Raw genomic sequence first — 22,925 nt, forward strand, 5'->3', positions numbered from 1 at the left:
ACTGCTGCCTCGCAGCGCCAGAGAGCTGGGTTCAAATCCCGACTCAGGCGACTGACTGTGTGGAGTTTGCACGTTCTCCCCGTGTCTGCGTGGGTTTCCTCCGGGGGCTCCGGTTTCCTCCCACAGTCCAAAGATGTGCAAGTCAGGCGAATTGGCCATGCTAAGTTGCCCGTAGTGTTAGGTAAAGGGGTAAATGTAGGGGTATGGGTGGGTCACGCTTCGGCGGGTCGGTGTGGACTTGTTGGGCCGAAGGGCCTGTTTCCACACTGTAAGTAATCTAATCTAATCTAAACCCTGGCAACATCTTTGTCAATCCTTTCTGAACCCTTTCAAGTTTCACAACATTCTTCCGAAGAGGAGGGAGACCAGAATTGTATGAAGTATTCCAATAACAGCCTAACTAATGTCCTGGACAGCCGCAGATGACCTTTTAACTCCTATGCTTGATGCACTGGCCAATAAAGGCAAGCATAAATGCCTTCTTCACCATCCTGTCCACCTGGGACTCCAAGGAAAATACCTCCAATATGTGTAATAAACAAGTATTTCTTTGTCTTTTTATCTTGCTCACTTGTTTTCTCTCTCTAGTAAGAAGAAACTTGAAGCATAAATCTCTCTTAGTGAAGTATTTTTGGAACCTGTGAAATTTCCCAGCTATCAGTATCTCTGACTACTTCAGAAACCCTGAAAGCTGAAATTTACTTCTTTTGAAAGACCAATGTTTAACTGATATTCCATCTGAACTGAAGCCTGACGATAACATTTTCCATCATTTCATAGTTGTTCACATTTTGATCTTACTAAAAAGAAACTCTGGGAACTGTGAGAAGTCATCCCATTTTACCATTGGTCCAAAGGATTTTTTTTCCTGTAATTTTCGAAGCCATATCAACTCTGCAGAGATGCATTGCCTTGTTGTATGAATGTGTTTGTTTGGGAATAAGGGGATATAGTTGTGGCTTATAGTTTCCCATATAATTATAATTCAGAATTGCATTGCTCTATCAAAAATGCCTTGTTTGTTTATAGGGGCTTTTAGAATTGTCTTGCGTCTTTGGCTCTTGTCAATCCTCCTTCAGTCCATGTTTCAATGTTATCAACCCGTCTGATATTTCTTCCACTTGTGTTAATGCCTGCAGTTTCTCCTTCAGTTGTTGCCAGGACAAGGCTGTCAAATCTTCATTTCCAGTGTTTGTACCTGAACGCTTTCTCTCTATAACTGTAATTAGCTTCGATTCTTGATCAAACTTACTAATTTGTCCTCCTAGCCATCTAATTGATGCTGAGGCATCCTCTACCATTCCCAGATTTCCACAATTGTTAACATACTCTTTCTTCACAGTCAAACTCCTCTACCCAAAGAATGCAGTAATCCACAAAAGATGTTTTCCCAGCACAACTTAAGTCACTGTTCACATGTTTTGCTGTAATTAATCTAACTTGGGTATTGATCTTGGGTGTAGCTTTGCTCTTTATCATCAGACCATGGTATTTGAATAAGCTTTGGTTCTCTGTCAAATTGGCCAAATGTGATTGAGTGTACAGTTTTAGTTTCTTTGTTGCATTCACTGAAGAAAAAGAGAGCTTCTTTATAGAAGTCGGTCTCTGTCAAGCATGGAATTAAATATATTGCTGACTCATTGAAGAAGCTGTGTTATTATGGCATTTCCTACTCAAGTCCCATCAACTTCCTGAATTCATCTGCATCCTTAGTATGCTGAGCGCATTGGCATTATGTAGTTTGAACTTCAAATTTCAGCTTTGAATGTTGCATTTTATGGCGAAAGCAAAATCTTGCATTTCTAAATATAATTGATTATTTTTCTATTTCAACCATTCTTGAACTTTCCAAATGAAGCTGATATATGAATGCCATTTAGACAATAATTCTCCATTCATTATCACTTACCTATACATTTTAATTCATACTACTTGTGACATTGCAGCAATGATTATTATTTACATTTCATGAAGGTGGCATCCAATGATGTTACTCTAATTAAAAGCTGCATATAAGCATATGTCATTTTAATTTTCCCTTAAACAATGCAAACGGTGGAGTGACAGTAATCTTACCAGACCATAGGGCTGTTCCTCCCATGAGAGAGACAGGGAGATGACTGGTTTGATTTGAAAGTTAGACCTGTCTCAGGCAAGGAGAGAGGTTAAGAATGAGGGTCCTTTATGGTTACCCACGCTGTTGGCATCACAGTGCATCACAAACTGGCTGTCTAGCCAACTGAGCTAACAGATATTTTGTGTACAATCAGTTGTAAGAAAATGTTTTAATATTCATTTAGATTTGCTGCAGATAGTGAGCTGGCCTTTCTCAGTTTATGGTAGCTTGTGCTGTAGAAACTAATCATTGCCTCAGAGGGATTGAAGGTGACAGCACTTGTCATGTAGTCCAAGTCAGACTGAAAAGACTTGATGAAACAGCACCATTGAGACCAGCACTCTAAATATGAGACATCCTGTTCAAGGATATCACTCCTCATCAGATCTGATCCAATTGACTTATGGTCACCCTGACTAACTATTTGATTTAAATCTCTATATTGTTCTCAAGTTCAAGTTTTTGGAATAATGGTGTTGGATTTTGTGGTTAAATTGTGTCAATTGTAATTTTCATCTCTTGGCTGTTTCACAGTTAAGAATATTTCATGTATCAAACGGACCATAACTCAAGATCACATGGGAGCAGCTAAATCTGCTGTTGTGGGATAGAAACCATGTTCTCTGCTCTTCATACATGTCCTATGAAACTGCTTCAGCAGAGACACTGAATTGTATTTGTGATTTACTGTTTTATCCATTTACCCAGGTAATTTATATTTGTTTTCATTATCACAATGTAAAGTTGTCTGTCCGTTGGTTTCCTTTTCTAGATTCATGTAATATATCATAAACTACATATCTCAAGCAAGTACAGTAGCTGCAAGTCCATAAGACACAGGACTTATGTTTATGTCAATTTTTTTCCCAAGTAACTGTAGCTTTTTAGTTAATAATTTCTACTAGTGCAACATCATGGAATCTGACAACATTCTGACACTGGTACTTAAGACTTGTGCTTCAGAACTAGCTACACACAGAGTTAAGCTGTTCCAGTACAGCTACAACACTGGCAATCCCTTAGCCTTGTGGAAAATATCCCAGTAATATCCTGCCCACAGATCTTACCCAACCACTTATTGCCCTATCATTCTACACATGAGCATCAGCAAAGGTAGGGAAGATCTATCACATGGCACTTAGCAGTAATCTGCTCACAGTTGCTCAGGTTGGCTTTCTCCATGCCCATAGAGCTCCTAACTTGATTACAGCCTTGGTTCAAGCATGGAAAGAACAGCTGAACATGGAAGGGGAGGTGAGACTGACTGCCCTTGGCATGAACATAACCTCTGAGTACAATATCATGGGTCCAAAGCAAATCTGGAAGGAGGCATCTCCGCACTGGTGGTGTCACACCCAGACAAAACAAGATCGTTGTGGTTTTTCTCAATTCAAGGTATCAGTGCAGGAGATCCTTGGCAGTGTCCTAGCCTTAACCAAATTCAGCAATTTCATCTGTGTCATTGCCTCCATCAATAATCGGCATGTTCATTGATAATTTAGCACAGTGTTCAACAACTTTCACCACTCCTCCAATACTGAAACAGTGCATATCTACATGTAGCAAGATTCAGACAATATTCAATCTTGGGGGGTTAATAAGTCCTAGAGTGTTTATCCATCACAAGTGGATACAGGAGCAGAAGTAAGCTATTTGGTCCATCAAGTCTGCTCCGGCATTCAGCAAGATGATGACTGATCTGATAATCTTCAACTCCACTTGCCTGCTTTTCCCCATAACTCTCAGTGCCTGTACTGATTCAAACTCTGTCTGTTTTAGCCTTGAATATACATAATGATCCTGTCTCAAAAGCCCTTTGAAGTAAAGAACTCCATAGACTTACTGTCCTCTGAGAGAAGAAATACCTCCTCATCTCAGTCTTAAATGGCCAACCCCTTATTCTTAAAATGATTTTCTCTGACCCTGATATCGTATGTTTCAATAAAATTAACTCGTTCTTCTATGTAAAGAAACCTCAATTATCCGAATATCAGTTATTTGAATTTTGGATTATCTGCAGAAAATCTTAAGATCCTGATAGAAACATTACATCAAAGAGGTTTTAGATTAGATTACTTTTTTAGATTAGATTAGATTACTTACAGTGTGGAAACAGGCCCTTCAGCCCAACAAGTCCACACCGACCCTCCGAAGCGAAATCCACCCAGACCCGTTCCCCTCCATTTACCTCTTCACCTAACACTACGAGCAATTTAGCATGGCCAATTCACCTAACTGCACATTTTTGGATTGTGGGAGGAAACCGGAGCACCCAGAGGAAACCCACGCAGACACTGGGAGAATGCGCAAACTCCACACAGAAAGTCATGTTTTGTCTACAATGATTAAAAGTGAATTTGACTTACTGAAATGCTGCCGAGAACAGTCCTGGACATTGATGGGAGCCCAGACATCGTCTCCAAATGACCGCCCGTGCTCTCTCCCTCTCCCTCTCTCTCTCTGGAATTCTACACAGGGATGTACCCTAAACCCCCTTCCCTAAATAATCTCTCCAACATTGTCCTGTACAGGGAACTTGTCAAAAAGGTGTGTGCTATTTTGAGATTTAACCTCCAAGGCAGCAGCAGTCTGGCTGCTGTCTCCATTCAGGTGTGAGGTGGATGGATTGGGGGTGGGGTGAGGGCTCTACCGTTGCATGGTGTGCTACTGTCTAGTCTCCTGAACGAGTAGCAGAGTTAGCAAGTGCCCACTCTGTCAATCCCATTGAAATGAAGCAGCGGCAGGGAGAGGCTTCAGCAATGCTGCAGGTCCCTTACGCACAAGTGTGTACCTGCTCAGAAACAAACCCTGAGACAGAGAGAGAGGGACCAAGGCAGTCAGAGCAGGGAAAATGGAAACTTCAGAAAACTCAGAGTCCCAGAGGAGAGGCATTGAATCAGTTATCTGAAAATTAAATATCCGAAAAAATACTGCCTGCCAATCTCTGGATAATTGAGGTTCCTCTGTATTTCAAGAAGTACACATCCAGTCAACTCAACCTCTCATCATAAGGTAGCACCTCCATACCTGGTATTGGCCCAGTGAACTTTCTCTGGAATACTTCAGTTCTGGTATATCTTTGCTCAGATATGGCCCCAGTGCTGTTTACAGAATTCTGCAACAACTACTGGAACCCTTCCCTCCCTCTCTAAGTTTGTCTTCAGTCTCAAAAAGATGTCCTTAACCTTGGTACCAAACAAGCACCACACGCTTCGGGACTCCTGCTCATGGTTGCGGTGAAAGTATCTGTCCCAGTAATTACACTGTCCTATTACAACCACATTCCTGTTTCCTTCCCCCACTTGATTTGCTCCCTGTATCAAGGTGACATGGATAGAATGCTTCTCCTCCCTGAAGTTCCACTCTCATCTGAACAGCTTGCAAGGATGTTGTCACTGTCAGACAATTGAAAAGATCAAAACTCCTCAACTGCAAACTCCAGGTCTTCAAACCTGGCTCACCTGCAGTCACACCTGCCTGTCCCTGATCATAGGGCAACTTTCAAAAGCCTCATCAGAAACGTGTGACTGCCTCTGGAGCAAAGTGTCCAGTTAACCTTCCCTTGATGTGGCCAATGTCTGTAGTGCAGACCCCAATTCTTCAACTTGGATCTGAAGTTCCTTGAACTCCAAACACTTACTGAAGATGCATTCACTCTGGATCACAATGGTGTTCAGTAGCATCATTGCAAAATTAATTACTCAGGGTTCCCTGCTCTTTAAACTTGAGTCTCCTGGTATATTGCTTTTATAAAGTAAAAGAAAAATAAATCACCCGTATCAATCTAATACCTCATAAAATTATAAGGTACAGAAGAGCCCTTTAGCTATCAAGTTTATACTACTAAGAATGTACTACTACCTAAATTCATCCCACTTTATTGCACTTGGCCCAGAGCTTTGAATGTTATGTCACTTAAAATGCTCAGCCGAGTACTGTTTAAAGGTTGTGAGGTTTTCCACCTTCAGGATGAAGTGAGGACTGCAAATGCTGGAGATCAGAGTCAAAATGTGTAGTGCTGGCAGCATCCAAGAAGCAGGAGAATCGATGTTTCAGGCATAAGCCCTTCATCAGAAATGTGGTTCCTGATTCCCACATTCCTGATGAAGGGCTTATGCCCGAAATACCTGACCTGCTGTGCTTTTCCAGCACCACACTTTTCGACTCAGGTTTCCCACCTCATCAACCCTCCTTGGTAGTGCATTCCAGACCCCCACCCCTCCCTCTCGGTGAAAATAATTTCCTCAGTTTGCTTCTAAACTTTCTGCCTTAGACTTTACAATTATTTCCCCTAGCTATTGACCCTTCAACTAAAGTGAATGGCTGTTTTTTTGTTCACTCTGTCAGGACCCTCTTAACCTTCTCTGCTCCAAAGAAAGCAATCTAAACTTATTACAGATTACTTACAGTGTGGAAACAGGCCCTTCGGCCCAACAAGTCCACACCGACCTGCCAAAGCGTAACCCACCATGACCCATTCCTCTACATTTACCCCTTCACCTAACACTGCGGGCAATTTAGCATGGCCAATTCACCTAACCTGCACATTTTTGGATTGTGGGAGGAAACCGGAGCACCCGGAGGAAACCCACGCAGACACGGGGACAATGTGCAAACTCCACACAGACAGTCGCCTGAGGCGGGAATTGAACCCGGGTCTCTGGCGCTGTGAGGCAGCAGTGCTAACCACTGTTCCACCGTGCCGCCCTCCTTTCATGGCTGAAATGCTGCACCCAAGGCCAACATGCTGGTGAATCTCCTTTGCACTGCCTTCATTGTGATATACTTGGCTAATGTGGTGACCAGAGCCACGCACAGTAAATATTCAAGTTGTGTCCTAACCAAAGAGCTGTACAGCTCCAGCATTGCTGTTACAGCCTGTGTCATGACTGATAACGGTGGCTCAGTGGTTAGCACTGTTGCCTCACAATGCCATGAACTCAGGTTCAATTCCCACCTCAGGCTGTGTGGAGTTTGCACATTCTCCCTGTGTCTGTGTGGATTTTCTCCGGGTGCTATGGTTTCCTCCCACAATCCAAAGATATGCAATTTAGGTGAATTGACCATGCTAAATTGACTGTAGTGTTCAGGGATGTGTATGTTAGGTGTGTTAGTCAGGAGTAAATATAGGGGAATGGGTCTGGGTGGGTTACTCTGCAGAGGGTTGGTGTGGACTTGTTGGGCCGAAGGGCCTGTTTCTACACTGTAGAAATGCTATGATTCTAAGTATGCCTTCTTGAATACCTCTAGGGATCTGTGAAAAAGTATCCTAAGATCCCTCTGTTCCTGTGAGCTACCTCATGTCTTGCCATTCATTGAGTACTGTCTTGTTCCTTCTTTCAAAGTGCATCACCTCCCCTTTATCAGAGTTAAGTTCTATCTGCCGTAGTCTGACCAATCATTTATATCTTCCTATAACCTAACAACTTCCTCCCACCATCAACCACCTGGCCAGTCTTCGTGTTATCGCAAACTTGTCATCCACACCACATTCTCATCTGTATTTAAAAATATCACAAACAATAAGGAGTCCATACTGATCCCTGTGGTGGACCAATAGGCTCCCAATAACACAAACAGCTTTCTACCACCACCCTCTGCTTCCTATCACTGAGCCAATTTTGGATCCATCTTGCCAAGTTACTCTGGATCCCATGAGTTTTTAGCTTCTTGAACAGTTTCCCATATGGGACTTTGACAAAGGCCTTGCTGAAATCCATATGACCGACATCAACTGCTTTATCATTATCCAAACACTTGGTCACCTCCTCGAAAATTTCCATCAGATTAGTTACGCATGACCTCGTGATAAAGTCATCCCTGATCAAACCTTGCCTGTTTAAATGGAGATTCATTTTATCCTTCACTACTTTCTCCAATTGTTTGCCTATCGCTGAGGTTAGACTCTCATGTCTTTGGTTCCTTGGTCTGTCTCTACCACCTTTCTTGTTAAGTGGAATCACATTAGCTGCCCACCAATGCATGTCCCTGTGGCCAAAGACGATTTGAAAATTTGGATCAGGGCCCGTGTAATTTTGTTTCTCATCTCAGACAACATCTTGGGATACAAATCATCTGGATCTGGGATTTATACCCTTTTAAATCTGACAAAACATTAGTGCCTCCTTGCTTCTTACATTAACATGCTCAAGAACTTCACAGTCCATCTTCTCAGATTCTGTACTTGCATCCTCCTTTTACTGAGTAAAGTACTCATTTCACACTCTAGTAATGCACTTAAGTTGCTTTCAAGGAAAGAAAGAAGAAAAACACTGGAGTCCTAAATGCAAGCTTACATTACTTTTTCTTTAAAAACTAGAAATATTCACCGATGCTATTCAGCAATCAACTTCTTCCTCTGCACCTGCATCAGATTGTGGTATGTGATATCTCTGCTGTTGGTCTTATTGCAAATTGACCTCTCTATCCAAGACTTTTATTCTCTCCCATATACCTATTGTTGTGAAGAGGTCACTTTGTACAGTAAACCCACGTCGAGGACCCCCTGCTCCCGGCCCCCTCTGCTTGCATGGAAATTCCATTTTACATCAATTCCCAGAGTCGTCAGTCACTAATTCACTTTGCCTTTTTCTCACTCAGCTGTTGTTCCGCATTCTCCACAGAATTGTTGCAGTAACTCACCTCCTGTCTCCCAAAGTCTGTCCAAAATCTAATCTACTTGTCTGAATGGGTGCAGCTCTAACAGCAGTATTGACACCATCTCGGACAGAGCTGCCCTGATGATTGACATTCCCACGCACCATCTTAAACATTTGCTCGCTCCATCAATGTGAGTGGCAGCAATGTGGTACTATCTACAAGCTGCCCTGCACTAACTTATGAAGGATCTTTCAACAGCACCTTCCAAATGAATAATCTGTACCATTTTGCAAGGACAGTGGATGCATGAAAATGCTTTAATCTGCATGACTGACTCCAAACAACGTCCCATCCTGATTTGGAACTGCTTTGCCATTCCTTCACTGTTACTGTTTTACAATCTTGGAATTCTTTCTCTGATGCTTTGTGAGTGTACCTACATTAAGTGCATTGTAGCAACTCAAGAAGCTGGTTTGCTACCACGTTCTCAAAAGGCAGTTAGGGATGAGCAACAAATATTACTCATTCTGTGAAAGAATTTTTTTTTAAAACCCGAGCAGAATAATGTGTACATCAGGGTGAATGAAAAAACCAGTTGGAGGAAAACAGTTGCAGACTTGTAACAAAATGACAAATGATGAGTTGTTGGTTCCAATTTTTCCTAAGCTATGACAGAAATAGATCAAAAGGTCATGTCCATAGTCAACTGAATGCTCATAGATGAATAATTCATATTCAACATACTGATCGTCCAAATGCTGAACCTGAACTGTTCATCTCATCAGCATCCACCATTATGGTTCATCATTATCGCTGTAAGTAAGTTGTGGTCAAGGCCAAAGATGCAATTGATAATGAAGTTTTGTTGCAGTTCACAATGTGGATTGAAAGCAGAATTTTCCATAAGATTTACAAAACATTGAAAATACGAATACTTTGCTTTTTTTCTAAGTAAGTTAAAGTGATGCATGAAGTAACACTACTTTCTTTTTTTTTAAGCCAAATGAAATTTGCAATATAAGTAGTTTTAGGATGTTTTAAAGAATTGGTCCATTTAATCTTAATGACTATCTCGTTCATTTATGCTTGAACAGTTCAGAGAAAAAAGAAGACTGTGATTGGCCTTCTAATTTTAATAATGCCTTGTCAAAAGAAATAGTTTTTTCAATTCACTAATGGGACATGGTGTCATTGGTGGTGAGCTGGCTTCATGAACCACTGTTGTCCATGTGCTGAAGGGAGACCCACAATGCCCTTATGGAGGGAATTCCAGGATTTTGATCCATTGGCATTGAAGAAATGGCAATCTGTTTACAAATAAGGATGATGAGTGGCTTGGAGGAGAACTTGCAGTTGGTGGTGTTTCTGGACAGAAGTTGTCATGAGTTTGGAAAGTGCCATCTTTGGGTAATTTCTGGAGTGCATCTCACCAATGGTACATACTGCTACAACTGAGAGAATGGTGGAGAGAATGTATGATTGTGATTGTGGTGCCAATCAAGTGGGCTGTTTTGTCCTGGGTGGTGTCATGTCTCTTGAGTGTTGTTAGAACTGCACCTATCCAGGCAAGTGGGGAATACTGCATCACACTCCTGACTTGTGCCTTGTAGATGATGGACTGGCATTGGGGATTTAGCAAATGAAACCCTAGCTTCTGACCTGATCTGCAGCTACTGTATTGAAATGGCAAGTCCATTTGAGTTTCTGATCAATGGTAACCTCCCAGGATGTTGTTAGTTCAGAATTCAGTGATTGCAACACCATTAACTGTCAAGGGACTGAGATTGGATTGTCTCCTATGGTCATTGCCTGCCGTTTGAGTGGTACGAATGTTACATGCCACTTGTCAGCCTGGTTATTGGTCAGGCTTTGTTGTATTTGAATATCTACTGCTTCAGTATTTGAGTGTTTCTGAACATTGTGCACTTGGTGAACATCCCACTTCTGACCTCATGCTGGATGAAGCAACTGAAGTTGGTTGGGCCGAGGCACTACCCCGAGGAACTCGTGCAGAAATGTCCTGGAGCTGAATTGACCATGACTGACCTCCAACAACCCCAAACATCTTCCTAAGTGCAAGGTGTGCCTCCAACGAGTGGAGCATTTTATACTCACATGAAAGCAAAATACTGTGAACGCTGGAAATTTGAAATAAAAATAGAAAGTACTATTCTGCAGGTCTGGCTGCATCTATGGAGAAAGAAGCAGAGTCATTGTGTTGATTCCAATATGATTCTCCTTTTGGAGGGGTATGTCGGAGAACTGGAGAATTGCAATCTTTGTTTTCATCTTCAAAGAAGGCTGGGAAGATAGCCCAGCAATAACAGACCTAACAGTTCGATTTCATTGGTGTAGAGCCATCTAGAAACAATTATTTGGGATAGAATTAACAGTCATGTGGAAAATTTTTGTTAACTCTGAAAGGTCAGCATGGTTGTAAATTTGCTTCACTGAGCTCGTAGATTTGTTCTCAGATGTTTCATCACCATGCTAGGTAACCTCATCGGTGAAACCGGAAGTGATATCATCTACCACAACAAACCAAGACAAATAAATAGCAAGCGGGACAGAATACCAGCGCTTCAACAGAGGTTCACCAATGGTGACGAAACATCCGAGGACAAATCTTCCAGCTCAGTGAGCAAATTTACAAACTAATCCACAAGCTGAGCTACAGATCTTCCTCAAAATGTCAAAGGTCAACATGGATTTAAGGGAAAATTGTTCTGACTGACTAGTGGTGTTTTATGGAGAGCCAACCAAGAGGAGGATGGGAGCAGGGCTTTTGGTGTAGAGAAAATGGACTTTAAAAGGTCTTCGATGCAACAGAGTTTGTGAAGTTATAGGCCATGGAATATAAGCTACAGTAGCACTGTGGAAATGAAATTGGCTAATTGACAGGAGAATCATGGCTACTGGGTATTTTTCAGGATGGAGGAGGGTTTTTTGTAGACTTCTCAGAGATCAGTATTGGAATCTGAGTTTCCTGATATATATATGTGTCCCTTGTACACAAAGACTCAATCAATTTTAAAGTTTGCAGACAGCCCAAAACTTGAAAGGATTGTAAACTGTAAAGAGGACAGTGTAGAACTTAAAAAGAACATTGATAAGCTGGAGACATGGGCAAATAGGTATCAGATCAAGTTCAATGCAGTGGATTCTGCATTGATACACTATGGTGCATAGAACAAGAAGCCCAGAATGAAATGCACTGTTTTAAAGGGTGCGAAAGAGCAGAGAGACTTAGGTGTTTGTGTGCATCATTAAAGGTGGCAGAACAGGTGGTGATAGGTGGAAATAAAGCATGCGGTATTCTTGGCTTAATTAATTGGGCAAGAGTACAAGAAGTCAGTTATAATCCTGGTCACCACATTTTTTAAGAAGGATGTGAATGCATTGAAAAGGATGGAGAAGAGGTTTATGAGAATGGTTCCAGGAATGATAAACCTTAACTATGAGAATAGTCTGGAATGTTTGGAACTGTTTACCAACACCGTCCTGAAATCAGGGAAGATTGAATGCTTATTACCAACCTCTGCAACTTGCATTCTCATGTTCTTCAGTTGTCTTGGATGTATCTCATCCGGTCCTAATGCCTTATCAGCTTTAAGTACTGATTGTTTGTCTGATATCTCTCCCAGTCACTCTTAAACCCTTATAGTGATGACCCTTCAACCTTTGGGACTCGATATGGAGTTCAATCAGTTTAGGGTCTGCAAACCACCTCCCATGACCTTATCCCAATCCCCACGCATGAGCTTTGTCATCACATGGGCTGCTACTACAAACAACCCATTGTCAGTCATGAATGGTCCCAGTTAGCAGCTGTTGATTCTCCCAGGCTGACCCTTAGCCATTCCTTGGTCTGTCCAACTGTTGTTCCCTCTTCCTGGACTTCACCTGTGTTTACTTCTGCCCCTTTCCACCACCCCACTTTTTCCTAGCTTCAATCAGTTCTGAAGAAGGGCCTCTGGACCCAAAATGTTAACTTTGCTTTCTCTCCAGACATGCTCAGTTGTCCCAGCAATGTGTGCTTTTGTTTCTGATTTCACCTATTAACTTACTATTTTATCATTTTGTGCCTTTTTCAGCAACCTTTATGTAGCCTGATATTACTTTTCTCCTTAACCGCACTAGCAAAATATCCCCACAAAGAATTCAATCCTGTTCAGTTGCAAACCAGCTAGCTTGTCTGGCTGCTATCTTCCTCCAAAGCCAATTATATGTACCTATGTGGACCCATGACCTTTTACTTTTCGTCCTTCCATAGGAAAATGTCTGGTAGTCATTCTGTGCAGCGTAGCCTCCTGGAGTCATGTTGACGGCTACAGAAATGCTTATCTGTTCCCCTAACTAAAGAATCACCTATCATTACTGCCCTTCTAATCTTCTTCCTCCCCACCTGTATAGCTGGGCCATCCAGGGTGCCATAGGTTTGGCTGCTGCTACACTCTTTAAAGGATCTGGTATCAACAACAAACAATCAGTAAATGAGTTGGTGTCTGGTCAACTCCTGCACTTGGAATGCTTGGTGGTTACCCATTCTCTGTCTACCTGTTTGAACATAATTTGTGCTGTGACCATTTCTATGCTGTTCATCTAGTTCTCCGGTTTGCAGATGCACCTCAGTGAATCTAACCACTACTTGAGATCTGTAACCTAGAGCTCAAGCTTGTTCAGCTAGTGACATCAGCACTAAATGGCTCATCCAGGTTGTGCGAAGTGTTTAGGACTCACAAATGCTTAAATAAAAATGGGCATTCTGCTTTACCGAGCTGAGCAATCATACCTTATACTCTTTTTACTAAGTTCCATTTTTAAAAATCACTGCAGCAGCTGCTTCACAGCGATTCCATAATAAATACAAACAAAGTAGTCCATTGAGCCTGCTCTGTTGTTCAACAGAATCATGGCTAATCTGACATTCCTAACATTCACTTTCCTGGTGTTTCCCAACTCTTGATTCACCTATTCATCAAGAATCTATCTCAGCCTTGAATATATGCAAGGATCTTATAAAGGTTGATAAAATGATGAGGGGCAAGTATAGGGTCTTTTCCCCTAAGGTGGGTGAGTCCAAAACTAGAGGGTGTAAATTTAAGGTGAGAGGGGAAAGATTTAAAAGGGATTGAAGGGGCAACTTTTTCAGGCAGAGGGTGGTGTGTGTATGGAATGAGCTGCCTGAGGAAGTGTTGGAGGCTGGTACCATTACAACATTTAAAAGACTTCTGAATGGGGATATGAACAGGAAGGGTTTAGAAGGTTGTGGGCCAAGTGCTGGCAAATATGACTTGATCAGATGAGGATATCTGGTCGGCATGGATGAGTTGAACCGAAGGTCTGTTTCTGTGCTGTACATCTCTATGACTCTGGAAGGGGTACATTTAAGTCTCAAACTGGTGGTGACATTACTCCAAGTGGAAATAGAAATCAAGGGACTTGAACAGAGTTGGACAGAATAGGCAGTATGGATCTAGGTGGTGAAATAACATTCACATTATTTGGAAGTACATTAAAGTGGTGGTTGAGATGTAAACATTTGACTTAACTGTTTGAAATTATAGGTGGGGTGAAGGTGTTTATGAACTATTTAAGAAAAGTAGCCAATTCCTCTGACATTATGTTAATCTCGGTTAAATGTTTATCTTAAAAATTTTTTTATATATCAAAGGTATTCTGATATACTCTAAAATTATTTTTCTCTCATCTTTAAATAACTCCCAGCCCAACATATGCCCAATGAAGATACTGCAGTTGCACAGAGTCTTTGTGCATATCAAAACTCTGTGTTTTGTTCCAAGTGTATCCTGTGCCAGCCAAATTGACACATGCTATCTGCAGATAAAATTTATCTTCAATTATATTTGAACACTCGTTTTGTGTGAAAAATTTCTGAAAAAATGATGGGAACTCAATGAGTTGGTTGCTTTATCTGACTGGCTATGAAGATTTTGGTTTTATTTGACTGACTTAAGGCACACCTTTTCTGAAGATGACCTTATTCACCATTGCGTTTTTTTGGTTTAATTTTAAACGTTGTTTTCTCAAGATGGAGGTTCTGTAAAAACTTCACCTTGTTCCAGAGCTTCATTGATGGCACACTGCATCAGAACGCTGCATTTTCACTTGTGATTTGCACTTAATTTCAAATATCAAGAGCTAGAGTTAGGAGTGAGCTGTTCACCTTTCTATCACTGTGTTGGAAATGGCAAACAGTACTCTGTGGTTGCAAGGTGTGGCTTGACCTGAGCGCTATCAGATAGGTACCAGAATTCAGCCTAGGCACAGTGACAAATCATGATCCTAATACTGCTGATTTCACAGAACATACAGTATTAACACTTGAAATGTTGAAATGAAATCAGTGAATGCATACTGTTAACAACATGGCAAGGATTGATTCTAGAGTTTGGAAAATGCGCAGCACTAACTGCCCTGAGCTCAGAAATGATCAGCGCCAACACAACTGACTTCAGAGAACGAATTGCAGCTCAAGTTCCCAGTAAGCTTCAGATTTGATACCTTGTTAGTGGCTGAACTATGGTAAAATTCAATAAATTGACATACCAATTTACATCACAGTTCATTTGGATTCAATTACTGTTTATCTCAATTTTCTTCTCTACTATGACCCTTGTTTGTTTATTTATATATCCCGATACCCAGTTTCCATCAGACTTGTTTGGATGGCTAGAAGTGAGTTCTGAAAAACACAAAGTTTTCTTGATCACATATGCTTAGGGTGTTTGAAACATTTGTTTATTTATTTTTAGCAATGATCATATTTTCCAACTACAAATCTGCACAGTGCCAACAAAGAAACGAAAAGAATTATGAAGAGGAAGCATGTTGCTGTTCTTGAGTGGGCAGTGACGATTGTTAGGGAATCTTTGCCTGTGTACCTCTTTCTTGGAAATGGTTGAATCTGAGTATTTTTGGGAGATAATAAGCATGATTAAATCTATTTCAATAAAAGCAAAATACTGCGAATGTTTGAAATCTAAAATAATATTAATAGAAAGTACTGGAGAAATTCAGCAGGTCTGGCAACATCTGGTAAGAAACATTTAACATTTCAAGTCTAATGGAAGTGAATAGCAGTTCTGAAGAACAGTCGTATCAAAATCAAAACTCTTTCTCTCTCCCCAGATACTGGAAGACCTGTATAGTTTCTCCCAACTGTCTTTTTTTTTTATATTAAATCTATTCCAATGGGCAGAACTTCACTTACTTCTGATAGATAAATTCTGTCATTTTCTTCAGAGTTCAAGTTTCAGTCTCTCTTGTGCTGTTTGATATAATATTTGCTTGACTAATACAGACTCAAATTCTGATTCTGGTTTTTATTATTTTGCAGATAAATCACTTGGCTATCAACAGTTAAGAAGCCAGCAAAACTGTTTTACCCAGGATCTGGATGATGAGGATGGTGAAAATATGAGTAAGAGTGCTAACTATTTCAGCTTATGAGCATGGGACTCATTGCTGGTTATTGTTAAGGTGTACCCAAACCTTGAACTTCTCCATGTTACAAAGCCATTCAGAGAACACACCAGGCTAGTTTTGTGTGTTTTCGTGGTCTGGTGTGGTGAAGCCTTTTTCAGATTGTGCCACTAGCTCTTGTTTCCTAACTGGACATTGAGGTATGTTTTAGATTTTGTGTTGCACAAGCACAAAGAAAGATGCAGAGTAAGGTGAGAGCAGGGATTCCCAAACTGTGGGTTGTGAACCCGAGAAGGGTTTGCTGATAAAACTTTCAGGTTGTGACTCCCAAACTTGTAATGGTGGCCATGAAACACTGAAGGGTTCAGGAGAGTGGTTGCAGTAGTGCTAAACAACTGGTCCTATGCTCATTGACTGAGTGCTCTGACAGTCAAGAGAGTCGGTGAGTAAAGCAACTGCTTTCGTGCAGACCTCTCTATTGACAGGCTACTCAACCAGCAATTGCTGTTAGTCTGAACAAAAGTAATCATTGGCTCATGAGGATGCAACAGAATCAGTGATGTTCTTCCTTTCTTTCTTGCCTCTCTCTTCTGCTGGATGGTTCTTTTGGAGTATGCTGGAACCTGCTTTACCCAATGAGTTAATGTGACTGCAAATGGCTGTTCCACAACTTAAATTCTAATGCTGCCAATGTTTGCTTGCCAATGTAGTCTGGCTGAAAATGTCCGCTGCCTTTCGTCATAGAGTCATACAGCACAGAAGCAAACCCCACTGTCCAATTTGTCCATGCCAACCAAGTTTCTCAAACTAAACTAGTCCCACTTCCCTGCGTTTGGACCACATCCCTCTAAATACTTCCTATTCATGTACCTATCCAAACATCTTTGAAATGTTGTAACTGTACTAGCATCTATCATTTCCTTTGGCAGTTCATTCCACACACGAACCACCCTCTGTTAGAAATGGTCCTTTTTTAAATCTTTCGCTTTTCGCCTTAAAAATATGCTCCCTAGGTTTGAAATCCCTCCACCCCCAGCACCCCTCTCACCACCATCACAGTAAACATACCATTACTATTCACCTTATTTATGCTTCCCCCATGATTTTATAATCTCTGGAAGGTCACTCCTCAACCCCCTGCCTATCTTTATAACTCAAAATCTCCAGTCCCCTGGCGACATCCTGATAAATCTTTTCTGAACTCTCTACAATTTAATAATATCCTTCCTATAAAAACCACTCACTGATGCAGTCTGGCTGAAATTGGATTCTTCCTGCCACCGAGGTCCACGTGCCATGCAATCTGACTTCAAATGGCTCCTTGCCATAGTGCAAGTAAGAGACAGAGCATGTGTGACAAAGTGCACTCGAACTTGCATTACGAAGAGAATGTGAATATTTGTGACTGAGTGAATATGAGAATGTGTGTGTGAGGATGAATGACAGTAAGTGTGACTGAGTGTGTGTTTGAGGAAGTATGTCATAATCATAGTCATACATGTGCGACAGAGAATGAGAGTTTGTGTGCATAAGCGTGAGAGTGCATGTGTGAGGGATGAAGAGAGTGCAAGAGAGAAAAACAGAGTAAGTAAGTGAGTGTGCGTTATAGTATACCAACACCTGCTCACACACTAAACAGCCTCTTTTCCCTGCTTTTACAGATCTGACTTGGGGTCTTGAGAACTTTGAGTTGTCCAAATGGGGTCACAGAGGGAAAAGGTTTGGGAAACACTGCACAAAGGAACTAAAAATGTTGATGGAGCTAGTTTGTTTTGGGGCATTGTCCATGGACAGATATCAGTATGGATGAAGCACCTTCCCTTCAGTTCTTCTTGTGTATTTGATTTTTAAAAATCCAAAAGCATGCCTGAAATATATATTCAAGTATTTCCACTAACAAATTGCACTTAATACCATTGATGTTAATAGGAGGTTGACTCCAAGAAGAGTGTTACTGAGAGAGTAATATCCTCTTGTTGTGTGGGAGTGAATCGGACAATTCCATGACGAACTTAAGATGTAAGGGTTGTGGATTTTGTGGGGAAGGATTCTGAGTTAGATTACAAATTATGGAGATGAGCAAGTTGAACTGAGGAAAGGAGGAAACTCAGCGTTAAGTGTGGACGGAGGTCAGAATAATGACCAAATTAATTGGGTGTCTATTTGGATGTGGTAATTGAGGAAGGAGTTGAATATCATTATGAACTGATTGGTGGTGATGGTGGGGAATGGGGGTTTAGGTAGAGGATGGAAAGCAGTGGAATAAGAAATGCCTGCTTGGTTGAAATGAGGTTGAGAAGGGTTTCTGAATTGGTAAGTGGGATTGGTAATAGTGATGCAGCAGTTAATGTTCCTGTGTTATGTATTTCGCAAGGGTTGAGATTGGAAAGGAAGTGTATCTTGAGAAAGGGTGATGGTAGGGTGATCATGGAGTTTAACTGTTGCATTTAGTTTCTGTGCAAGTTCAGTTTTGCTTGTCCAGAAATTCAAATGTTGATATTTTCATTATATTTTAAATCTTTTAATAAAAAGTGATCAGTAATTTTTTGAGGAAGTTTTCCTTTTATTATAAAACTTTATAATTAAAAAAATGTCCAAGAAATGAACCATTGGACAATACCTGAGGCAGAAAAGAGATGGCAGTTGGAAAGATTGTGTACCATTCTAAATTGTTTATAGCCCTGACTAGAATTAACTTATGGTGAAAGGCTAGATTTTAATTCCATGTTTGCATTTAGAATTTTCATTTCAATTTAAAAACAAACCAGTGGGAAATGTTTAGAGAAATGAGACAATTGATTTTGACACGTCCAAATAATTTTCAGTTAAAATCCCCTCCCCGTCAAATATACATCAGAGGCACATCATTTTTATGTGGGGTTAGAGATGAAACTGGTGCTTGTTCATTGTTGATTTCAACCTGTTTGAAAGTGCTGCAGTGACAAATGTTACGGACCAGACCAGACCCCCTCAAAATATTTGAATAAGGTATCCTATACCGTAACTTTTTTTCTTGTTTTAAAGGTGGATGTGAAGTTGCCATGTACCACATGCAATGTGACTGGTTAAACTACTCGACGTTAAGCAAACTACAATTTCCTTAAAGACTATAGTTAAAATACAAACAAACAAGAGGAATTTAGAATAATTTAACTATTGGAAAACTTAACCGAATAATAGATACAGTGCCCATTACTAGGTAACTGTTCCGAGAGAGTAACATCCCATAAACATCCCCTTTGGCGAAAAAGCAACTTTGGACACAGAGTCTCATGTGCACATCTCTAATCCAGGAGGAAAAAAACTTGGGAGAAAATTCTGAGACAGCAGCAGCTGAGAGACATTCACTGAATCTTCCACCTCCTTTGAGACCCCAAAAGCTTCTGCTCAAAGCATAAGCTAAAATTAAAAATTAGAAAGCCTGGTCAGTGAGAACTGGCCACACCCAGGCTGCTTCCACTGTTCCAACTTCTTTTTAAAAAAAACCCTAAGGCCTCACAAATTGTTTACTTGGAGACATCTGGGTACCTCTGTCTTACGACCTCTCTTCAAAGAAAAAAGGTTTAAATAACATCTTAAGGTGACAGCGTAAGGTGTCATAAAAATCAAAAGTTTATGTGGACGATGGACTCCAATAAAGGAAGTAGAAGTTTTGCTGTCAACACTTTAGCAGTTAGCCTTTGGTGTAAGATATAATCACACTGAACATTTTTACAGTCTTTAACTGAAGGTGTTTTCAGAAAAAATGAAATTCCAAAAATAAGATGCAACTCCAACCTGCTGTCCTTGCAATATTTTTATTATTCTGTGTTGCTCTACCAATTGAGGAGTACAGAATTGATGGAACAGATCATTTATTGACATCTGGAATTCTTTTTTTTATTCTCAATTAAATGACATTTTTTTCTCTTCTCTTTATTGCCCGTGTAGATCTTGATACACTTGCACTGCCTCCTCCTTGTGCATGTTTCTTGAATTCCTGAACAAGAATACTTTTTGCAAGTATATCTTCATTGCAAACAAGCCCTATTTGGAAGTACAGATTCTTTACTTTCTGCCTTATCCATCTTTAACGTAAATCAGATAGCAGTTAATCTCACTGCTCTTTTGTTGGAAATAAGACAAGTTATTTTAAGATTTGAGAGGCGTCATGTTTATATTGAAGAAAATCTGTTACCAGGAACTACTCATAATTAAATGGTGGGTGGCAGCAGAATATGTGCTAAATCTAGCTATTTTTATATCCTATATCATAGAGTCATATAACAGTGACAGGCCCTTCAGTCCACTATGTCTGTGCTGACCAACAAACAGCGAACTGTGCTAATCCCATTTACCTGCATTTAGTCCATAGCCTGCTGTGTCCAAATATTTTAAGTACTCATCGAGATGCATTTTACATATTGTGAGATTAACTGCTTCCACTACTCTCTCAGGCATCTGCTACCCTCAGATCTCATCCAAACCACTTATTCGTGACCTTAAACTGGTATTAAACACTTCTGCCAAGGGGAAGAGATTCTGACGATCTTCTCTGTCTGTGCCTCTCGTAATTTCATGTACCTCAATAATCACCCCCTGCCTCCCCTGCTCCAAGAAGAACAATAGTCTAGATTCTTCTCATAATTGGGAGATTTTTGTCCCAAACAACATCCTGGTGAATCTCTTCTGCACCCTCTCCAGTGCAATCCCATCCTTCTGATAGTGTGGAGATCAGAATAGCACATAGTATTCCATCTGTGGCCTAATCAATGTTTCATAAAGTTGTAACAAGACTTCCTTGCTCCTATATTTTACACCTGGTTAATGAAGGCAAGCATCCAGTATGTCTTCAGCAGCATGTCAACCCATGGTGACACCTTCATGGATCTTTGGGCTTGCACTACAAGTTCCCTTTATTCCCCAATACTCCCTAGGGACCTACCATTCATTGTGGGTGTCCTTTCCTTATTAGACCTCCCAAAATGCAACAGCTCTCACTTATCTGGATTAAACTCCATCGCCGTTGCTCTGCCCACTTTACAAATTGATCAATATCAGACTATAGCATGAGCTCCTCCTCCTCAGTATGAACAGCACCACCAATTTTCATGTCATGTGTAAATTTAGTAATTAGATAATTATGCTATTACGGATCACGTGGCCCCCTGATATTTATATGCATCTACACTCGGTTCTACTATAATGCATATTGCTTCAACGCGAATTGGCTTTGATACAATTAAAGAATTGAGACCATTATTTGTAGAACGCAGACTTTCCTTATCTGTATTCGCCATAATGCACTTCCAACCCCATTGGTATAAACGGTGCTGCTATTACATGATGTCCTTATGACGAGATCACACAGAAACAGAACTATTGCGTTATATTAGAACCGACTATCTTCCTGGCTATGGAAACTAGATAGAAATGGAAATGACAATTTCAAATAGCCTTGCTGACAATTACTGATAAATTCAACTCAGGCCAGGAGTCCAGTTCTCTGAACTCTGTGGTGTGTATTGCTCAATATTGCCCCACAAAATGCATTTACCAACAATGCTTTTGTTAACTATCTTATGTCCATTTTTGGTATTAGGCCTTAATCACGTTATTTTCTTCAATTGAAGAGCTGATATAGATATGATGAGCCAGGTAGTCTCTTGTGCCATATTCAATTTGGTGATTCTGTGAAGTTTTTGCTGAATATTATGTAAGTTCAGGGCCAGAAAAGCCCATGCAAGTTTAAGCAGTTAACTTGCAGAGTCGTGTAAACATATTTATGCAGCTTAACATGTTTTACTTGCTGCAGTGATTTATAAAACATGCAGTTTCTGTAAAACATTATGTGCAACTGTTCCAAGCTTTCAACTCTGATGTTCTTCAGCTGTAATGAAGCATTAAGTTCAAGATGTTGAATCAGTCAGTAGTTGAAATTTCACTGGAACAATTGGCACGTTATATCAAAAGTGAGCCTGGATTTGATATTTCATGTACATTAGAAGTAACAAACACCCCAAATTGGAGTGTGCAAATGCTGCTTTCGTATTTCCAAAAATTGAGTGAATGTTAACCAGCTACGTTAAACTGCGTTCATGCTTTTTTTGTTTTGATCCTTTGCTGTGTCGTTCTATTTTTCCCTGTTGCCATTTGCAAAATACAAAGTCAGATTTTTTGCTGCTCTTTGAAAAGCCAGAGAGAGAGAGCGACACACACACACACACACACACACACACACACACACACACACACACACACAAACAGATATCCCTGTCTGACCATTTGGCTCATATCCCTCTGAACTCCTGCTATTCATGTATTCATCCAAATGCCTTTTAAATTTTATAACTATACCACTTCCGCTGGCAGCTTATTCCATACAAGCACCATCCTCTGCTAAAAAATGTTGCTCCTCAGGTCCGTTTTAAATCTTTCCCCTCTCCCCTTAAAACCTATGCACTCTAGTTTTGGACTCCTCCACTCTGGGGGGAAAAGACCGTGGCTATTTACAACAAAAGAAGTTGCTGGAAGTTGCCCAGCAGGTCTGGCAGCATCTGTGAATAGAGATCAACGTTAGTGTTAAATGAGAGGGAGAGTCACTGGACCCGAAATGTTAACTTTGATTTCTCTTCACAGATGCTGCCAGATCTGCTGGGCTTTTCCATCAACTTGTGTTTTTGTGTCTGATTTACAGCATCCACAGTTCTTTCAGTTTTTACCTTGTCTATTTACCCTCCTCTTTCCCCTGATGATTTTATAAACCTCAATAAGCTCATCCCTC

At 40.6% G+C, this 22,925-nt stretch overlaps 1 protein-coding gene across 6 annotated transcripts in view; it reads left to right on the top strand.

Moving 5' to 3' along the window:
• Positions 1-22,925, top strand: part of LOC122551398 (double-stranded RNA-specific editase 1-like) — a 322,482-nt gene that overhangs the window by 205,594 nt on the left and 93,963 nt on the right. For all 6 annotated transcript variants that reach the window (XM_043693228.1, XM_043693225.1, XM_043693226.1 and 3 more), the window contains one exon: positions 16,077-16,160. In XM_043693228.1, the coding sequence (XP_043549163.1) occupies positions 16,077-16,160 (84 nt within the window). The remainder of the gene's footprint in view (positions 1-16,076; positions 16,161-22,925) is intronic.

This window comes from Chiloscyllium plagiosum, chromosome 7, assembly GCF_004010195.1.
Source record: "Chiloscyllium plagiosum isolate BGI_BamShark_2017 chromosome 7, ASM401019v2, whole genome shotgun sequence".
NCBI classification, from domain to species: domain Eukaryota; kingdom Metazoa; phylum Chordata; class Chondrichthyes; order Orectolobiformes; family Hemiscylliidae; genus Chiloscyllium; species Chiloscyllium plagiosum.